Below are 18,718 nucleotides of genomic sequence, written 5' to 3' on the forward strand. Positions count from 1 at the left end.
CTTGTTTGCTTTCAAGTTCTTGTCTGTTGCAAAGGATTCTAGGAAATATTCTATGGCACACACTCAACTCACAGGAGGCACTGCCTGCTGGGCTTCCCTGTTGCCATCTGTGAACTAAGAGCATTCCCTAGAAATAGTCCAACACTCCCTGCGCCTACATGTGAATCACAAGAGGCCCCATCTGTATTGGCATGCTGCTGGCTTTTGAAAATGCATGTGTTTACACAGACATACCCTTGATCTCTTAACCCAAGTGTCCTGTTTTAATTGCTTTGCTGTTTTCATGATTTTGTTTTATTGCTTATGGTTTTTTAAAATGGGTGCTTTTTAATTATGGATGCTTATATTTCAATGTTTGTGTAACTGGTTGTTATACTTTGCAAACCTCTTAGAAGCCTGTCAGTCAGTCTTTCATAGAAGCTCATCCACAATGATTGATATCCTCTTTAAAGAACCACAAGGGTCTCCAGAGCGCAGTGTGGAAACCCATGTTTTTACATGGAGGAAGGAAGCTTCAGCTGGCAATGGCGGCGGTAGCAAAGCTCCGAAAGGAAGCTAGATAGAAGGGAGAGAATAAATAACTGGACTGTGGTAGGCAGTGTGGCTTGTGATAGGCCATCCTTTGTTGGCTACAACTTCATCAAGGCTGCTGGTACTTTACCAAGATTCCTTCTTTGTTGGGAGTGCAGCCACCTGCCTTTTGGCTGGGAAATTATGATGAGAAATTATAGGTATTTTCAATTTAGCCTAATCTCATTTTAAAATGCGCAATCCAAACAACAATAAAGGCAGACACAGGTTGGAATATAAATGAGCTGTGCTCCCATAACATCCCTGAGATATATAGCACACTCCTAATTCATTTGCAGGCATCCTGACACTTCCCCATTGTTAGACAACAACAGCTAATCACCTTCCTTTGTTAAATATGAATCACATTTCTCTTTAGTAGCTTCCCCATTGTTTGATAGTTTAGTAGCTGTGGTTAGGATGTACAGGAGAATCCTCTTTGTATACTGAAGGAGAGCAAGCACCCTCTTACTCTGAAAGTTGTTCATTTTTTTTAAAAAAAGCAAATTAACAATAAGAATGAATGAAAGCCTTTGAACTTTCATTTGCAAATGGAATCATGATTTCTAATGATCTGGTAATGGCATGCCAAAGATTCCCCACCAGAAATAAAGTAACATTTACATAAGTGATCGTTCAACATAATGTAATTCCACTCGGTTGCAACTGATAATTCATGCCTGGCTTTTTGTAATTCATTTGAATTACCAAGTCTCCTTGGCTCATTTTCTTAGCTTGTGAAGAATGCACAACCTGAATGGCCGAATGTTATAAGCCACGAACAATTGTCTTCCAAAGTTCTAGTACTGAGAAACACATTTTTTCCTTGGGAACTATGATTCATTCCTCCAACCGTTTTAAGAAGGTGAAAAAGCTATTTACTCTTACAGTGCAATCCCATATATGTAAACGCAGAATTAAGTACCACTGTATCCAATAGGACTTACTCCCAGGTAACTGTGTCTAAGATTGTAGCCTTAGTGGTTCTGTGTGAGTCACAGTTCTGAACATGTCTCTTGATTGGGAGAAAACAGCCTTCTGTAAGAATGGGTGAATCCTATGGATTATCTAAGCACCTTCAGATTCAGATATGCAGAAAATAATTGCACCCAACTTCAGGGCTGATTGGAAGAATGCAAGGCTACATTCATGAATCATGCAGAGATCCAGTAGACAACCTCCTCTTTTGATGTATTTATGTTATAGACTTAAAAATAAAATAAAATCCTGCCCTTCTAATGCATATGCATTACTCAGGGGAGATTACGGTGAGTAAAATAACAATTGGTGGAATTCAACTGTGCAATAAAGTGATCTGTAAGTGCCAGTATTTCTGCTTTCCTGACAAAACGCCTTTCCTTCTCCTCCCCTATGCCCTGTTCTGTGGGTTCTCAAAACCCTCCAGAGCAGATTTGGGAAGGAGGTGAGAGTCACGTGGGGGGAAGAGTAAAGTGCCTTTGGGTTAGCAGGACTCATTGTGCTAGCTTCTGCTTCTGCAACAACTTAGTTGAATCTGGCGCAGACTCATTAAAAAGCAATGCTAACAGTACAAAGTATAACTGAGTCAGGCGCAGTGGCTAAAATGCAATTTTGAAATAAAATCATAATCTGTGTGTCATGGCCAAAGTCTGTTGAAATAATGTCTTCATTAGTTGGCAGAAGACAACCCAAGAGGAGGGAAGTTGTTCTACAGTATAGCCACTGAGAAGGCACTGTCTCTTGTCACCACCAACCATGCATGGAAACCTTAGGTGGGACACAGGGACAGGCCTTTCCCTCTGAACTGGGTGGAAGTTGGTATGGGAGAAGGTGGTCCCTATAATTTCCTGGACCCAAGTCATTTAGGGCTTTAAAGGTCATCCACACATTGGACTTTGCCTGCAAATGAAGTGGTAATCAGCCCACCCTCACTAACATCCTTACTCTTGCATTCTAGACCAGGGTTTTCCAAGCTTGGAGCTGTTTTTGGACTACAACTCCCAACATCCCTAGCTAGCAGAAACAGTGGTCAGGGATGATGAGAATTGTGGTCCAAAAACTGTTGGAGACCCAAGTTTGGGAAACCCTGTTCTAGACCACCTGAAGTTTAATTCATGCCATGGGGAAATTATTCAGGTGTAATTTGCCCCTATTCCAGACTCTGTTCAGGAGCTGGCTGAGCTAGCCTGAACCTGGCAGAGGGTCACATGACAGAACTGAATGGAGATTGGAATGCGGGCAAGTCTCCCCCACTACTCCATCACGCCCCAACCACACTCGCCACTCCCCTTTGGGAGTGTCATTTCAGCTGGCTGCTAAGTCCCAGCTGCTAAGTCCCAGCTGAGCAGGGATGAGAGACTTCAGTTTAGCCCAATATCCCTGTATTCCAAGTTTCCTCATGCTAGCAGATCTTGGATTGGACTGCACAGTAAAATACACATTACCACAGCCAATCTGTTTTCCTCCACAATGGACAGAGCTGATATATCCACCCCACACTGGATGAGTTCTTTGGGCTCATAGGACACAAGCATTTATTTTGTGACCTGCTCCTCTGATTGGGGTAGATGAAACCACGTGCTACTGCTGCCATTTTAAAACTTCTGTTCTTGACTGTTCCTTTTGCATTTTGTTCTGATTTTGGATGTATGTTAAATGGTTTTATTATGCTTGTTTCATCCTGCTACTGTTAGCCGTACAGTGGTACCTCGGATTACAGATGCTTCAGGTTACAGACGGTTCAGGTTACAGACTCTGCTAACCCAGAAATAGTACCTCGGGTTAAGAACTTTGCTTCAGGATGAGAACAGAAATCGCGCAGTGGTGGTGCGGTGGCAGCGGGAGGCCCCATCAGCTAAAGTGGTACCTCAGGTTAAGAACAGTTTCAGGATAAGAACGGACCTCCGGAACGAATTAAGTTCTTAACCTGAGGTACCACTGTATTTACAATCTCTGAACGGAAAGACTACCTCTCTTAACTGCTATCTTAGTCCCGCAAAGCCAAAAAAGTGTCCATCAAGCCTAGGGCAGAGGCTGAAAGCAGGTCTAAGGTAAAGGGACCCCTGGCCATTAGGTCCAGTCATGACCGACTCTGGTGTTGCAGCGCTCATCTCGCTCTATAGGCCGAGGGAGCCGGCGTACAGCTTCCGGGTCATGTGGGCAGCATGACTAAGCTGCTTCTGGCTAACCAGAACAGTGCACGGAAATGCCGTTTACCTTCCCGCTGGAGTGGTACCTTTTTATCTACTTGCACTTCAACGTGCTTTCGAACTGCTAGGTGGGCAGGAGCTGGGACCAAGCAACAGGAGCTCACCCTGTCGCGTGGATTCGAACAGCCGACCTTCTGATCAGCAAGCCCTAGGCTCTGTGGTTTAACCCACAGTGCCACCTGCGTCCCTCAAAAGCAGGTCTACTAGCTGCCTAATGAATCCTCTGCGAGACAGGAGTGGTCTTGCAGTGGCCCTGAGGGCTATAAATCCAGCAAATGGCAGGATTTTGAAAGTTACCTGATACATATTCTTGCAAAACCTGGCTCGCCTTCTTGAACTCCCATTTCCACCTCAAGCCTCCCCCACCACCTTCAGGCACATCTCCAACTCACCAACAGGCCTTGAGCATTTCCTCCCCTCTCTCTTGCTTTTGGAAACAAGCCAAAGTTGCTAATGCAAACTCAGGAGTGTTAGCGTAGCAGGAGAAAGCTGTGAATGCTGGCGGAAGAGTCAGGAGTAACCTCGCGCTGCTCCTTCCTGGCACGCAGGATATGAATTTCCATACAGCCACTGGGTTCTGGCAGTATAAATAGTTTATGGCATATCAAACTATTAAACATGATTTTAATCCCACTTGTGATGTTCAGCACATAACTCACAGGAGGCCTGCTTTGATGTGGTTGGTGGAACGGAAATCACTTTGAACAGATGTTCCAACTGGAGTTGCTTAGTCTCTCTTTTTTTCTTACAAACCCCAGGTCTGTTTTTAGGGGTGTGGGGTGGAGAGCTGGATTGACTCTTCAGTTTAGTGACAGCTTAGGGCTGATTCTCACTACCTTCTGCTTGAGCACCAATGGTTCATCTTAACCAGGATTTTTTTCCTTATCATAAAAACGTGAGGTTTCGCTGAATTTATCTAACTAGAGGGATCCTAAAGTGAGGGACCCTTGTTGCCAGATATTTCTGATTGGCTTTTAAGCAGCAGAAACCTTTTTTCTGCCAAGTCATTTATGGAGCAATTGATTCACAAAATGAATTCATTTCTTACACCTTTAATCTTAAAAGCAGAGACCACCAAGGTTTGATGTTGTGCGCACAGTGGAAGCTGGAACGTGCACACTGCAGCTTCCTCACTTGGCCCAAACAGCAAAGGCCAACTTCTTAAGCACCAGCCAGTTGGACCAAGCTGCTTAAGAATTAGAGAGCTTCATGGCCCTAATGTCATGGGCAGTGTTTCTGAGGAACCATTCCCTTTCATGTCAGGAGAGAGTCCCTTGCCAGATCAGAAGTGCCTGGCATCTAGTGGGCTGCTTTTGCCTTAGGAAGAGACTTTGCCCAAGTTTTTTTTAAAAAATGTGGCAGTGCTTCTCATCCAGCTGTGCCACTTAAAGATATGCAACTGCTTTAGACAAAGCCAAAATATTGAACTATGTGCTTTGGTAGCTTTCTGGCTGCTGTCTGAAACAAAATGGGTCTTCTGGGAGGTGCTCTGAGTTCACATCCACTCCATACATTGAAAGCAGGTGACTTCCTCACAACAATCCTTGGAATAGTAGTTTGCTAAAGGTGCTGGTAAGTGTGGCTCTGTGGCAGATAAATGACAGTTTCCAGGATTCTTTGGGGCAAGCCACATATGGTTTAAATGTGCTTGTGGATGTGGATGTCGCTGTGGATGTGGCGTTGTGAAGCAGGCGGTTCCCAAAGCTTTGCTTTCTCTTTGAAAAGGACAATCAGGCGAAAGTTGGTACCCTTTCTCTTACGCTCTCCATAAAATAGAAATTGCTAAGCAGGCAGAAGATGGGGTGGAGAGGATGAGAATAGTTGCCCATTTTTTGCCTGTGACAATGACCACTCTTAGCATGTGGCCCCTGGAAAGTTGCTTGTGAGGCTAGGATGAAAAATGTTTTCACTCCATTACAGATATTGCACATACAGGCACAACCACTAGCTTATGTGAAGTTTGAACTGGCCCTTCAATTCCCCTTTGGAACTCCCTCCTGCTACAGGAGCTGCCTCTCTCATCCTTTTGGCACCTGCTGAAGACTTTCCTCTTTCAAAAAGTCTTCCAAGTGGAATTGTCCCCCCGCTCCCCATTTATTATCCTACTCAGTGCTTGTACCGGCTATGCAACTTTATTTATATATGAAATTCATGTATATATAATGCATTGTGAAATCAGTTTGAGAAGGGAGACATTAACTGAACGAACGAATAAACAAATAAATACATCTCAATCAAAGTGTCATTTCCACAATATAGTCAACGGGGAAACATGATGTTTTCAGCTACTCTGAAGCAGGACTCTGCTTTGGATCTTAACCAAAGTGAGAGGACAATTTGAAGAACTGGACCAAACTGGGCTGCTGCTAAAGACCTAAAGTGAATTCTAAAGTGACTCCTTCCCCCTACCGCCACACACACCTCTAATGCTGCTTTCACTTCAAAATTGAAATTTGCTCTAGAAAGGAAACTTTCCATTCTATATTCAGGGATGCACTGCTGGCTCAGAAGCAGCACATGAGGGTTAAATTTTTATTTTTAACACGGTACTTTTGGCCTGGGCAGTTCTGCTTCTCAGCTAGTCCCACCAAAGCCAAAAGCAGTGTGTGAAATGCTACTTTTTATTCATATTCCCTCTGAGGCCTGCTCTCCTTTCACAATGGGAGGGCAGCTGCCAGGTCAGGGCTTTCAGCAGAGACTCACATGCCACTTCCAATTAGAGGTGGGGAACAGAGGGAATTGCAAGTGGGGACCTTGAAACTTAGAGGTTGCCAAAGTTGCACAAACTGCGGCGGACATAGGCGCAGCCTCCCCCATCCCAACATCGAGCCATAAGTTCTCACAAACAGCCACTCCATGCAAGTGGATCATGGTTGCAAGCCCATTAGCAGCCCTTGCCTATTTTCAAGGTGCTCTATCGTACCCACCATACATGTGAGCAGAGACCAAGAAAAAGACAATTAGTTCATCCCTGTCCATGGTGCTGAAGGAATCCACAAAGCTCCCACCTAGGGGTTGACGTCTGCTATCTCAAACCTCTTGCTGCTGCAGAGTGAAGAATTCATCCTTTTATTATTATACCCCTCTCCATCAACCAGCCACTGCTGCTAAACTGATAAGCCCATTAGAGACCATTAAAAGCAAAATTCTTTTAATAGCTGGATGGGATATTATTATTTCTTTCGCAGCGTGGTCTACCTAATGGTTTGGAGTAAAAATTGGTCTTTGATTGAATCTCCCCTTTCTGAATTGGTTTCTGCTGCCTTTGGGGATTCAGCTCACGTTGCTGGCCTTATACTGTACAGCACGCCATAATGATGCCTCAAGTTCTGTGTTGTTGTTTTCTCCCTGCGTTTGAAGCTGTTGTAACTGTTTGCTGGCTGCGAAATAACCCATACCATTATCTCATTTCATCTTGCCAGTTCTGTCAGGACATGCTAAAGAACAACCTGAGAGCCTGTTAATCTTGCAGTGAAATGGTTGGAAGTTTTAAGTGGTGAATTTTCTGCTGCACTCGAGTTTGCTCAGCCTGTTTTTAATTGGAACCAAGAAAGCAGCTGGCATGCTAATACTGAATGCCCCACAATTGCAAATTGATGGCAAATACAGATGCAGGAATTTACGAATGTGGCTGATGATGGGCTGGGGGAGGGGAGGGAGAGGAGGGGAAGGTCAGGCCCAATTTGACAGTAGCAAATACAAAAAAAAAAAGATGGATGGATGGAAGGAAGGAAGATGTATATCTTATGGAATTCCTTGTGCTGCCTCTTAAGAAAGAAAGGCTTTAACGAATGAATCAGTAGACTTTGCACAAATGTAGCTGCTATTGGAGCCAGTCTGGATTGATTAAAAATGCATTCAGCACAATGTGCTGGAAAGCGTAACAAGACCGTGGAGGACATAGCAGCAAGGGAATGGCTGCTTTCTGACAATATCTTCACCATGTGGCAAACTGAGGACCAAAATGTATATCAGCAGCGAACATCTGTTTGTTTGGAGGAGCTGTATATACCTCCTGTTAATATGGAAATACAAAAGCAGTGGTTTGCTGTTTCTTAGGATATCGAATTCTAGGGGCAGGCTGAAGAGCCCCAGCCTCTTGGTTGCAATTGTGGGATTTTAGTCCCTTCCTTAATATAACCTGTCGAGACCCTGAGATCTTCACTGGAGGCCCCTGTCCAGGTTCTCCTGCCTAATGAGGTAAAGTGGGTGGCGATTACAGAAATAGGTTTTTATTGTGGTGGTCTCCCAGTTGCAGAATGTTCTCCCCAGAGATGGTTACTTGGCATCAGTGTAATGTAATGACCTTTTTAAAAAAAATAACAAAGGTATAGTTCATTATAATTCTTGCAACTATTTTGTTCGTTTTAATGCTGTGTTAGTTTTAGTGCTGATTTATATTATTTGTGTTTATCTTATGCAGTTTTGTGATGGTTTCATTCTGGCTTTATCTTGACATTTGTGCTGCCATAGGTTTTTTTTTGTATCTTTTTTGGGTTTTTTTTAGGTTTGATTGTATTTTTTTATTTTATTTTACTAGTTTTAAATTTGTGAGACTACCCAGAGGACATACAATGGTTGAAGGCCATTGGATGATAAGAGCTGGGAGAGATCCCTGCCTGAAATCCTGGAGAGCCACTGCCTCCAGGCATTTAACCGAGTTAAATGGATTCTCCTGCATTGCAGGGGATTGGACTAGATGACCTTTGGGATACCTTCCAACTCTACAATTCTATGATTCCATGGCCAATCATCTGACTCTGTATATGAGAGCTTCCTATGTTCCAAATGTTCCTGTGTTCATTGTTTGAGCCTTATATGCCTACAACAGAGATTTAAACCAAGATCTAAGAAATAGCTTAGATATTTTCTCACAATTCAAATGCCTTCCACAGATCACCACCACTGGAAATGCCCTTGATCATCTTTTTAAAATTCCTTCCCACCTTCTGATTCACAACTTTACATTCAATAATACATCTAGGACTTCCCCACACATAATCCCCAGCTTTGCTTCTCTTGTTCCGGACTGGTTTCTTACTAACAACACTAAGAAGCTATTGTGCTTTTCTCTCTGAACAGCTGACAGGCGACATCCTGTCAGCAATTTAAGCTCATTCTAGCCAAATAACACTCTTAAACCCCCTCCCTAAGTTTTCCTCACTTCAATCACAACAGACAACAACGCCATCAAGATTTGTAAACTCAGCATCACATCTTCACCTTTGCCCTTCACGTCTCTCTCCAGACCTTCATTTTCCGGCTGCTTCTGAATCTTGTCAATTCATCTGGCAATAACTGCTACTCATTCAGAGAGCTAAATCATTGAGACTATGACTGTCTTGCATTTCGATGACTACTGTGAACATATCTCTCTGGCCTTGACCAGTGGAAGACTGCCTCATTAATAAATACATTCTAAATGTTGCCACTAAGGTAATTTCTCTACGTCATCTCTATGCATACAACACCTTCACTTCTTCAATTAAAACAAACATAAACCACTTATCCCCCCCCCCCAGGTCTTATGTGCTCCATTGATAACTCTTATAAGTCATTCACTGACACATTCCATTCTGGTGTGGCCATGGATGTCCACAGCAACATTGAGACTTTGGCTTGTGTGTTACATGATACAGTGGTATGGAAAACTTGTTCCCATGTATTTTAGTGCACACCATTCATTTTTACAAGGGAAAGATCTCACACTAGACAGAAATCCAGGGGCAACTGATTCCCATTAGCACAAGTGGGGCAGAAGACAGGAAGAGCAACAGTATGTGGAGCCAAATCTGATGGCAGACACAGCCCTTTCTCCTTCCTACTGAGTTCTTCAAGGACATCACTGGGACTTAAGAGAAGGAAGCTGACACTCAGTGCCACCACATGGACTGTATGTAAGTAAGAGGGCAGCAGGGGGCTGAATAAGAGCAGATGGAGGTCCATGGGGCACTACCCCATTTACCATAATGGACCAGCCTCCACTTCAGAAAAATGTCTTTATTTCCCATCAAGGCAATCACAAATTAGCCTATTTAGACTATCCACCTCTTAGAAATAATTTTCTAATGATAGGTATGGCAGAGGGAGAGGGCAGTGATTGTCATCAGGATTACTGTGCATGTGGATGTGAGGTTTACCCCTTCCATTCCCAGCTGTGAGCCAGATGAAAATTATTCTGCCGCACAACAAGGAGCGTCAGAAAAAAAGCTACCATTGGCACCAAGGGGAGTCTCTCTCCAACCCGCAATAAGCCTCAGAGTGCACAGGAAGGTAATGCAATTCAGTACAAGCTTAAAGGTAAAGGTACCCCTGCCCGTACGGGCCAGTCGTGTCCGACTCTGGTTGTGCGCCCATCTCACTTAAGAGGCTGGGGGCCAGCGCTGTCCGGAGACACTTCCGGGTCACGTGGCCAGCGTGACGAAGCTGTTCTGGTGAGCCAGCACCAGCACAGCACACGGAAACACCGTTTACCTTCCCGCTATAAAGCGGTACCTATTTATCTACTTGCACTTAGGGGTGCATTCGAACTGCTAGGTGGGAAGGAGCTGGGACCGAAAGACGGGAGCTCACCCCGCCGCAGGCATTCGAACCGCCGACCATACGATCGGCAAGTCCTAGGCACTGAGGTTTTACCCACAGTGCCACCCGCGTCCCTTTTTCAGTACAAGCTTAGAGTGATGTAAAATATCAGAAATGGCTACTGAGCACTAGCCCTGCGCCAGGTGACCTCTTCCTTATAGGAAGGGATTTTTTTCAACGAGTACAACAGCATACCCCAAGGCAGCAATATATTTTGTTGTTCTTAGTCTTGGCTTGTTTTTCACCCTCAAAGAAATAAATTGATTACTTCTATGTTGTTTTAAGAGTGGTAGGGCAACAGATTCTGTAAAATGAGGTTGCAGGTGCAGGTTGCAGAATGCATCCCAACAGGAAAAGGTCTTCCAGATAAAATGGCAAAGGATGACTGCAATGAGTTAACCTACCCTCAGGTGGCGCAATGGGTCAGTGCAGCTGGCTGTTCACCAGAAGGTTGGTGGTTCAAGCCCACCCAGGGATAGCTGTGGGCAGGATTCCTGCCTAGCAGGGGGTTGGAGTAGATGACTCTCTGGGTCCCTTCCAACTTACAATTCTGTGATACTCACGTTGAATGTCAATGGTGACAGAGGTCTCCTTTCCATTGGGAATGGCCTTGTTGGTAGCTCTGCAGACGATGGTCTGGCCGTTCTCAATATCGGATGGGGAGACAAACAGTGTGCTCATAATGCTCTCTCTCTTGCCGTCGCGAAGCACTGTCTGCAGAAGAAAACAGAAGTCAACAGTTACCACTTTGGGGAAGAGATGACCGATCTACAGCAACGTGTTGCAGGTTTTGGAACAGGACCAGCCTTTGGCTTTGGAACTGCACCTATTGATTGAAAGCCTATTTCCTTGCATTTTCATTAAAATAAATGCCCAAGGCAGCTAACAAACAGAACACTGTCAAACCCAACAATAAAATACACATGCACACAACTAGCTAACTATAAAAGAGACAAGAGGGAGCAGATAAAACATTTCAATTACCGAGACAAGGAGATTAAAAGTGAAAGCTCAACATGCCAAATGCGTCTTGGAATGCCATCAGATTTTTTTGGGGGGGGGATGGGGGTGGTTAGACAAACCTTCCTTGGCAGTTTCAAAGTCTACCTGTAACCTACTTAATTAGCAGTTTCTGCAACAATATACGAACCAAACCACAGGCATCCTTCAAAATCTGCACCACTCCAAATTTTGAGGCGCCCTTCTCCAACCAAGTAATGTTTACAGAAACGCATGTGCATTTAAAAAATGCATATATTTAAGAAAATAGCATACACAAAAAATTGCCATCCTCTGGAGCCAGACCTGCCCTCTTGCATTAATTTTGGATGTTTGTCACTTATTCCAATGTGCACTTTCAGTCGGCACGTTTAATCCTGTCTAGTCAGACAGGCCAGGCATATGAATAAAATAGAATATTTAAAAGCTCATTAACACACCTCACTGAAGGTGCTTCTTCACGCCTATCAAGAGGGCACCCGTGTCTGTGGTGCTCCAGAGCCAACCCTTCACACTTCCAAATACCAGAGGTTGCCCAGGTGTGCTCACTGGGGAGCTGGAATTCTAAAGCTTTGCCTTCCCTGTAATGCTTTATGAGAGGAGCAGGAACACGGCTTGGCACAGAATTAATCTGCTGTCAGATTTGATCTGAATCTTTCACTTGGCTTCCTGGTAGCTACATCGGGCTCTGGGAATTGAGATATATTCAGCCCAGACAGGTGCCCAAGTGCAGGCAGTAATGCTCACCTGCCTGGGCCTTTCATAAAGCTAATCTCATCCCATGCTAAGCAGACAGTGGCAGACTTTGGGGTCTCAAATTTCAGTGGTGCCCTGTGCAATGCCAAAATTCAGTGCCTTCTTCTGCTTCTAAATCATAGTTGCAGTGTCCTCTGTGCAGCCCAGAGGCTCAGCGCCCAGTGCAACCAAACTGGTTGCACTCCCGTAAATCCGTCTCTGACTGTGGGACCCTGCAGGGCTTGGTAAGGCCCCAGGGAGATTGCAACCATTGTGGTGCCCTCTAGAGGGTTTGGACTACAACTCCCATCATCCCCAAATGGGGGCTGGGAGCATTATAACATCTGGGGAGGCTCACACTAGCTACCCCTGCCTCTGAGAAGTTTGATTGCGACAGACATGCTTCTCTGTGGACACATGCAGTTTGGCTGGAGAAGTGAGTGTTTCTGGGCATGTGCAAAATGACAATAGCAGCAGCAGCAATTTTTATTTTTATTTTTTTTACTTGCCCTTCATCATGAGGTTCCAGGAAGGGTTGTTTCTATTGTTGTTGTTAATTTATTTATTAAAGTTGCCAGTCACTTTGTACAAAAGAAGAACTCTTAAAACAACAAATAAAATCAATTTATTGTTTTAAAACAATGGTTTAACGATTTAAAACTGCACTATTTAAAAAAAAAATCCTTTCTGTTCGTTTGTTTCTGAGCCACTGCATATGCCCCCTGCCCCACAATAAGAACATAAGAACATCCTGGATGGATTAAAGCAAAGCAGCCTCTCTCTCCCATCAGTCCCAGCCAGCATGGTTAATGGAAAGGGATGATGGGAGCTGGAGTCCCAAACATCTGGAGAGCAGCAGGTTGGAAAAGGCTGGCCTAACAGTTCATTTAAACCAGGGATGGGGAACTGGTAGTCCTCCAGATCTTGATGGACTCCAACTCCCATTATCCTTGACCACTGAGCATCTTGGCTACGGTTCATGGAACTTGGAGTCCAACAGCATCTGGAAGGCCACGTATTAACCATCTCTGATCTTGACCAAAATTCTGTTTCCAGCAGTGACCAACCAATGGTTTGGGGGGAAGCTACAAGCAAGGCACCATGGCAGCTACTGTCCTTATCTAGCTCCTGGTATTTAGAGGCATACTGCCACTAAGCATGGAAGCTCCATCTCAATATCCTATCTAATAACCATTAATTTTGTTTCAGAAGCTTGGAAATCACAGGAAATCTTGATCAACTGCCCTTGCACACATCTTAATAAATTCCCTTTCTCTACCTTACGGACATACCCAACTGTGTACTTCCTGGCTGTTTATCCTTGCCATGGATAATCAGCAAAGTCTTCAAATCAGAACGATTTGAAGGCACTGAAAAACCAACCAGTCTGAGCTTCCTTGAGAAGTTCAGGGTTAAACTATCTGGAAGTGACTGACGTTCCATGCAATGGAATTTTACCATTCCATTCAGCGCCTTTTGTTTTGACCCACCCATTGTGCATCCTTGTAAATGCAGCTACATAGATCTCAATGTACCAGGCATGGCATTATCTCAAAGGACTGGGGGAGAGCACATACAATAGGAACATAAAAACAAGCCTGAAGGAGGCCCCAACCCACTCACAGGTCCTTGTATGATCAGTGGAAACAGTTGGTCCTGGCAATTATTAACCACTCTCAATTCCACTCTGATAATTGCCACCTGCCCAGATTTTAACTTGTCTGAATTAATTTTAAGATGTATTTTAATTAATTGATGTCTGTTTTTATGCTTGTTGTGTTGTTTTTATGATGTTAGCCACTCTGAGCCTGGCCTCGGACGGGGAGGGTGGGATACAAATTAATAATAATAATAATAATAATAATAATAATAATAATAATAATAATAAAAGCAGCCTTGTATTGAGTTAGTCTATCTAGCTCAGTATTGTCTACACAGACTGGCAGCAACTGGCAAGGGTTACAGAGAGCGTCTTCCAGGACTATCCGGCGATGCAAGGGATTGAACCCAGGGCATTCTGCAAGCAAGGCAGATGCTCTACCACTGAGCTATGGCCCTTCCCCTAAACAGGCACTGGCTGGAGCTACTACACAAATCACATGCTACCCATTCCAACCTGCTGCCATTTTGACTCTGTCCTGTCCTGATTCCCCCAAACCTAGGCTGGGTTTTAGCATGGTGGAGTTCAGGCAGTGGACTAACATCATGCTTATAGCTATCTAACTGGACTTTAATTGAATTTTAATAGACTTTTAATGGGACATGCAACATTTTATAATATTTATAGAGAATATTAATCTGTTGCCAACCCTCCCCCCCAAGCCTTTGGTAATGAGGAAACGGAGCACTGAAATAGGAAGGTGGTTTTAGGAGATGACAAGTGGATGCATATTCAAGCCTACAGGAAGAAGAACTTAGTAGGGGGGCAAATACTGAGGAGTGTGTGAGCCACAGCTGCCCATACGAATATAAGAAGAGCGCTGCAGGATCAAGCCAAGGGCCCATCTAGTCCAGCGCTCCATTCAGAGGCCAACCAGATGTCTGCAAGCACAATTGGAGGGCGACAGCACACTCCTCACCCACTGCAATTTCCAGCAACTGGTACTGAAAGGCATACTGGCTCAAACAGTGTAGGTGGAGCTGTTCTTTTGGTCTTATGCTGGCTTCTTTCTCCATCCTCACTTTCATGCCTTGCTGCATTCCATTCTTCCTCCAGGAGGGAACAAGCCTACAAAAAGCGGAGGCGGGGAGCAGAGGAGCATCCAAATGCAAAGTGCTCTACTAGAACCAGGGGAAGGGAGAAAAAAAACACCCTTCTCTTGACAGACTTGCATATTAATGGGCTAGACAGGAATTAATTCCATCCAAGTCAGAGGAGGGGGGAGGTCAGCCCTTTTGCGGTTCTAATTAGCATCGGCTGCTGCCCGAGATTCCGGGAGACAAGGTCAAGCTGTGGACTTAATTGTTCTGCTGTGTCCACATGGCATTTGGGGAAGAGGAAATGTGTGCTTGTTGTGTTGATCAAGATTACACAAGAAGGGGGTGGGGAGGAAATATTCTGTGAGAAACACAGGGAAGGGATTTGAAATCGCCACTGCACAAACAGTGCCATCATGCTGCGCTTTAAAAATCAGTGGTCCCCCACTCCCACCCCCACATCATCTCACATCCACCTTCTTTCTCCTGCAGCTTTGGTACACAGCAACCCGTTGGCCATTTCCTGAGAGATTGCTGATGGCAGGAGAAATGAAATGTCTTAGGATTTGGGTGCAATAAAGCAAGAATCCTCCTATAATACTGCAGGCAAATCAGATGGCGGTGAGAGAAAGGTCACGCCGCTTATGCAAATCAGATGCTGGATTCTCCGATAGCAAGCAGAAGGCCTGGAGGATGAGGCTGGCTAATGCAGATGAAGCTGCAGGCAGGCAACAGAGGCGGCCTGGACCAGAGCATGCTGCCGCTAGCCAAGGACTGAAATCCGAGAGACGGTTTGTGCATCTTATTTTGCAAAGGAAGGATATGGGATTTTGTTTCTGCCTTCCTCTCCTGCCCCTGATCCCTGGCCAGTGTTAGTGTAAACTGATCAGCATGCAAATCAGCTTTCCGAACAACCTCCCTCCATCATGAGACTGAAAACCCACACTATGTTCACTAACAATATGATAACGTTGCTGGGCTTTAGTCATCATTCGCTCTGTGAAAATGCACTGAGTTCGTTCATGGCTGCTGCCCACATTCAAGATTCCTGTGCATTCATCAGAAGGTAAGAAGGTGTTAGGAAAGAATTGTGATTCAATAGCAGAGCATCTACTTTGCACACAAAAGGTCCCAGGTTCAGTCCCTGGCATTTCCAGGTAGGGCTGGGAGACATCACTGTCTGAAATCCTGGAGAGCCGCTGCCAGCCAGTGTACTGAGCTATGGCTTTGACTCAGTGTAAGGCAGCTTACTATGTTCCTAACAGAACATGCACATGCACAAATGTATGCATCTAGGCTGGATAGCTCAGTTGGTAGAACATGAGACTCTTGATCCCAGGGTTCCTGGGATCCTGCATTGTAGAAAGTTGGATTAGATGATCCTTGTGGCTCCTTCCAACTCTACAATTCTATGATTCTATGCATGTAGGGTCTCTGTGCAGTTGGAGACTCAATTCAGGGTCCCTAATTGCACGTAGTCATTTGAGCAAGACTCTTGTGACAGCCTAAACTGGGTTCTTAGATTATAGGTCAAAGTGCAACATGCTGCTGCAGAAGGGACCTGCACAATTAGGGATGTTTGAAGGCACTGCTTTCCTTTCCGCCCTGTATTAGCCGCATGCAGCACTGTTTCCATTTTGCTTCAGTTCGGCTTCTGACAAAAACTACTTTATGCACCTCACTGTCCTCTGTGACAAAATTACACAATTTGCATACCTTATGTAATGAATTATGCAAATTACATGAACTACATAAATTAAACTGTTGTTACATTATTCCACTCCATTTTAGTGCAAAAGAAACACGTTGCAAATGGGGAGGGATGTGATCAATTACATATCTCTCAACTGTAGACTGAAAGCAACCATGGCAAGAGGATCTCAGCAGCTGAGATGGAGAATCAGGCAGTCTGTAAGGTACTTGGGGCCCAGATTGTGGGAAGAACATGGGACAAATAAGCCGACACTGGAAATCTTAGATTCTATTTCTGTTTTCGTTGGAATTCTCCAACATTCCTACCAGCCCTTTGGCTCATTTCTGCTTTGAAATCTGATGTTCATGAAAGCTGAAACATCTGGAAATTGATGTCAGAATTAGTTATCCTTTTATCTTTCCCAGGAAGTAATCCATGTGCAGGAAGAGACAGAAACATAGTACAGGAGGATATTAGCTTATTGAAATACGTTGTCTATTCCATTCCATAGGCTCGAGGAAGGTCATCATTTTGTTAAATAAAAATACATATTAAAATGTGTGTGTGCTCCATTAAAGTATATGTAGTACAAATTAAAATCCAATTAAATAGGCATAAAAATAACATTAACTGGCCTACTCCTCTGCTGCCTTAACCTCAGAGATACCATAAATAACCCCTTTCACTTTGCCTCCTTGCAGTGCAGATGTGGCACATAGTTTCTACCAGCCCTACTTTCTTGGAAAGGCTGTACCCCAGAGCATCCACCCTGCATGTGGAAGATCTCAGCATCTCTAGGTAGGGCTGCTGAAATTCTGGAGAGCCATTGCCCATCAGTGCAGGCAGCACTGAGCTAGGTGGACCCATCTGACTTAGTTTGACTTCATCTAAGGCAGCTTCCAATGTTCCTCTGTCCTAGGAAAAGCCAGGTTAGTAGGTACCAAGGATAGGGCCTTTTCAGTTGTGATCCTACATCTTTGGAACTCCCTCCTCCAAAAGTTTCCTTTGGCCCCCTGTGGGTTTCAAACAGATCCTTTGAAGTTTTTTTTATTCCATCAAGCTTTTCAAATATTTTGCCGCTGGCTCACTACATTTTAGCCAGGTGCTTTTTAATGGATTGTTTATAATACATGTCAAATTAATGTTTCAATCCCAGTTATTATTATTGTTTTTTAAACTGCCTTGTGAGGCTTGGCCCTCAAAGGTGGGATGCAAAGAGGACAGGTAAAGGGTAAAGGGACCCTGACCATTAAGTCCAGTCGTGGATGACTCTGGGGTTGCGGCGCTCATCTCACTTTGCTGGCCAAGGGAGCAGGCATACAGCTTCCGGGTCATGTGGCCAGCATGACTAAGCTGCTTCTGGTGAACCAGAGCAGCGCACGGAAACGCCGTTTACCTTCCTGCTGGTGCGGTACCTATTTATCTACTTGCACTTTGATGTGCTTTCGAACTGCTAGGTTGGCAGGAGCAGGGACCGAGCAATGGGAGCTCACCCCATCATGGGAATTTGAACCGCCAACCTTCTGATTGGCAAGCCCTAGGCTCTGTGCTTTAACCCATCCAGCAAAGAAGATGCTCTACCACTAAACTAGGGGCTTTCTCCAAATATTTGGCAAAGGGATGTAAATATGCACTCATACTGTAGCAAAAACTTCAAGATGGCCAAAGACAAAGTTGCGCTTGAAAGGTATGAAGGTGATATGGTCATCTCAGTGATTGTTACATATAAATACAGAGAGATCACTGTGGTTTCTTTTGCTCCCTGTGCTCATGCACTTCTCGCCTGCCTGAGAGGCACCTTAGTGGCATTTCCAGCAGAAGAATTTTCTTTTCAGTGGAAACAAACTCTTAGAAACTAATATAAATGCTGCACTTGGGCACAGAACACTCTTTGAGAAATTGTAGCCTGGTGTCAAGCTCACAGCAGGGGACGTAAGGAGGCTACACAGACTGGCTAAGGCCTCCACACCTGCACTGGAGACCATTTTGCCCTGAATAATGTTTATTTTGTCAAAATGCTTGCTTTAAAAATTCTGTTCCTGTGCTCGCTCACAATCCATTTCACCAAGCTGCCTGCCATCACCTCTGCCCATATGCAGAGGCAGTTTCAGGCCATCTGAGAAAGCTTGTAATCTTATTGCTGCAATTAAAATGCACTGGCAGCCTTATAACCAACGTTGCTCGGGAATTCTAAGAAACAAACAAACAAAGACGACAACAGTTTTGAAATTAGCGGTTTAAATCCGTACAGTAT

The 18,718-nt window shown here is 44.4% G+C and overlaps 1 protein-coding gene across 3 annotated transcripts in view; it reads right to left on the reverse strand.

Moving 5' to 3' along the window:
- KIRREL3 (kirre like nephrin family adhesion molecule 3) overlaps nucleotides 1-18,718 on the reverse strand; it is a 761,553-nt gene that overhangs the window by 159,853 nt on the left and 582,982 nt on the right. For all 3 annotated transcript variants that reach the window (XM_081171663.1, XM_081171662.1, XM_081171664.1), the window contains exon 7: nucleotides 10,904-11,054. In XM_081171663.1, coding sequence (XP_081027789.1) covers nucleotides 10,904-11,054 — 151 coding nt within the window. The remainder of the gene's footprint in view (nucleotides 1-10,903; nucleotides 11,055-18,718) is intronic.

Source organism: Podarcis bocagei (assembly GCF_964188305.1).
Source record: "Podarcis bocagei genome assembly, chromosome: 15".
NCBI lineage: Eukaryota > Metazoa > Chordata > Lepidosauria > Squamata > Lacertidae > Podarcis > Podarcis bocagei.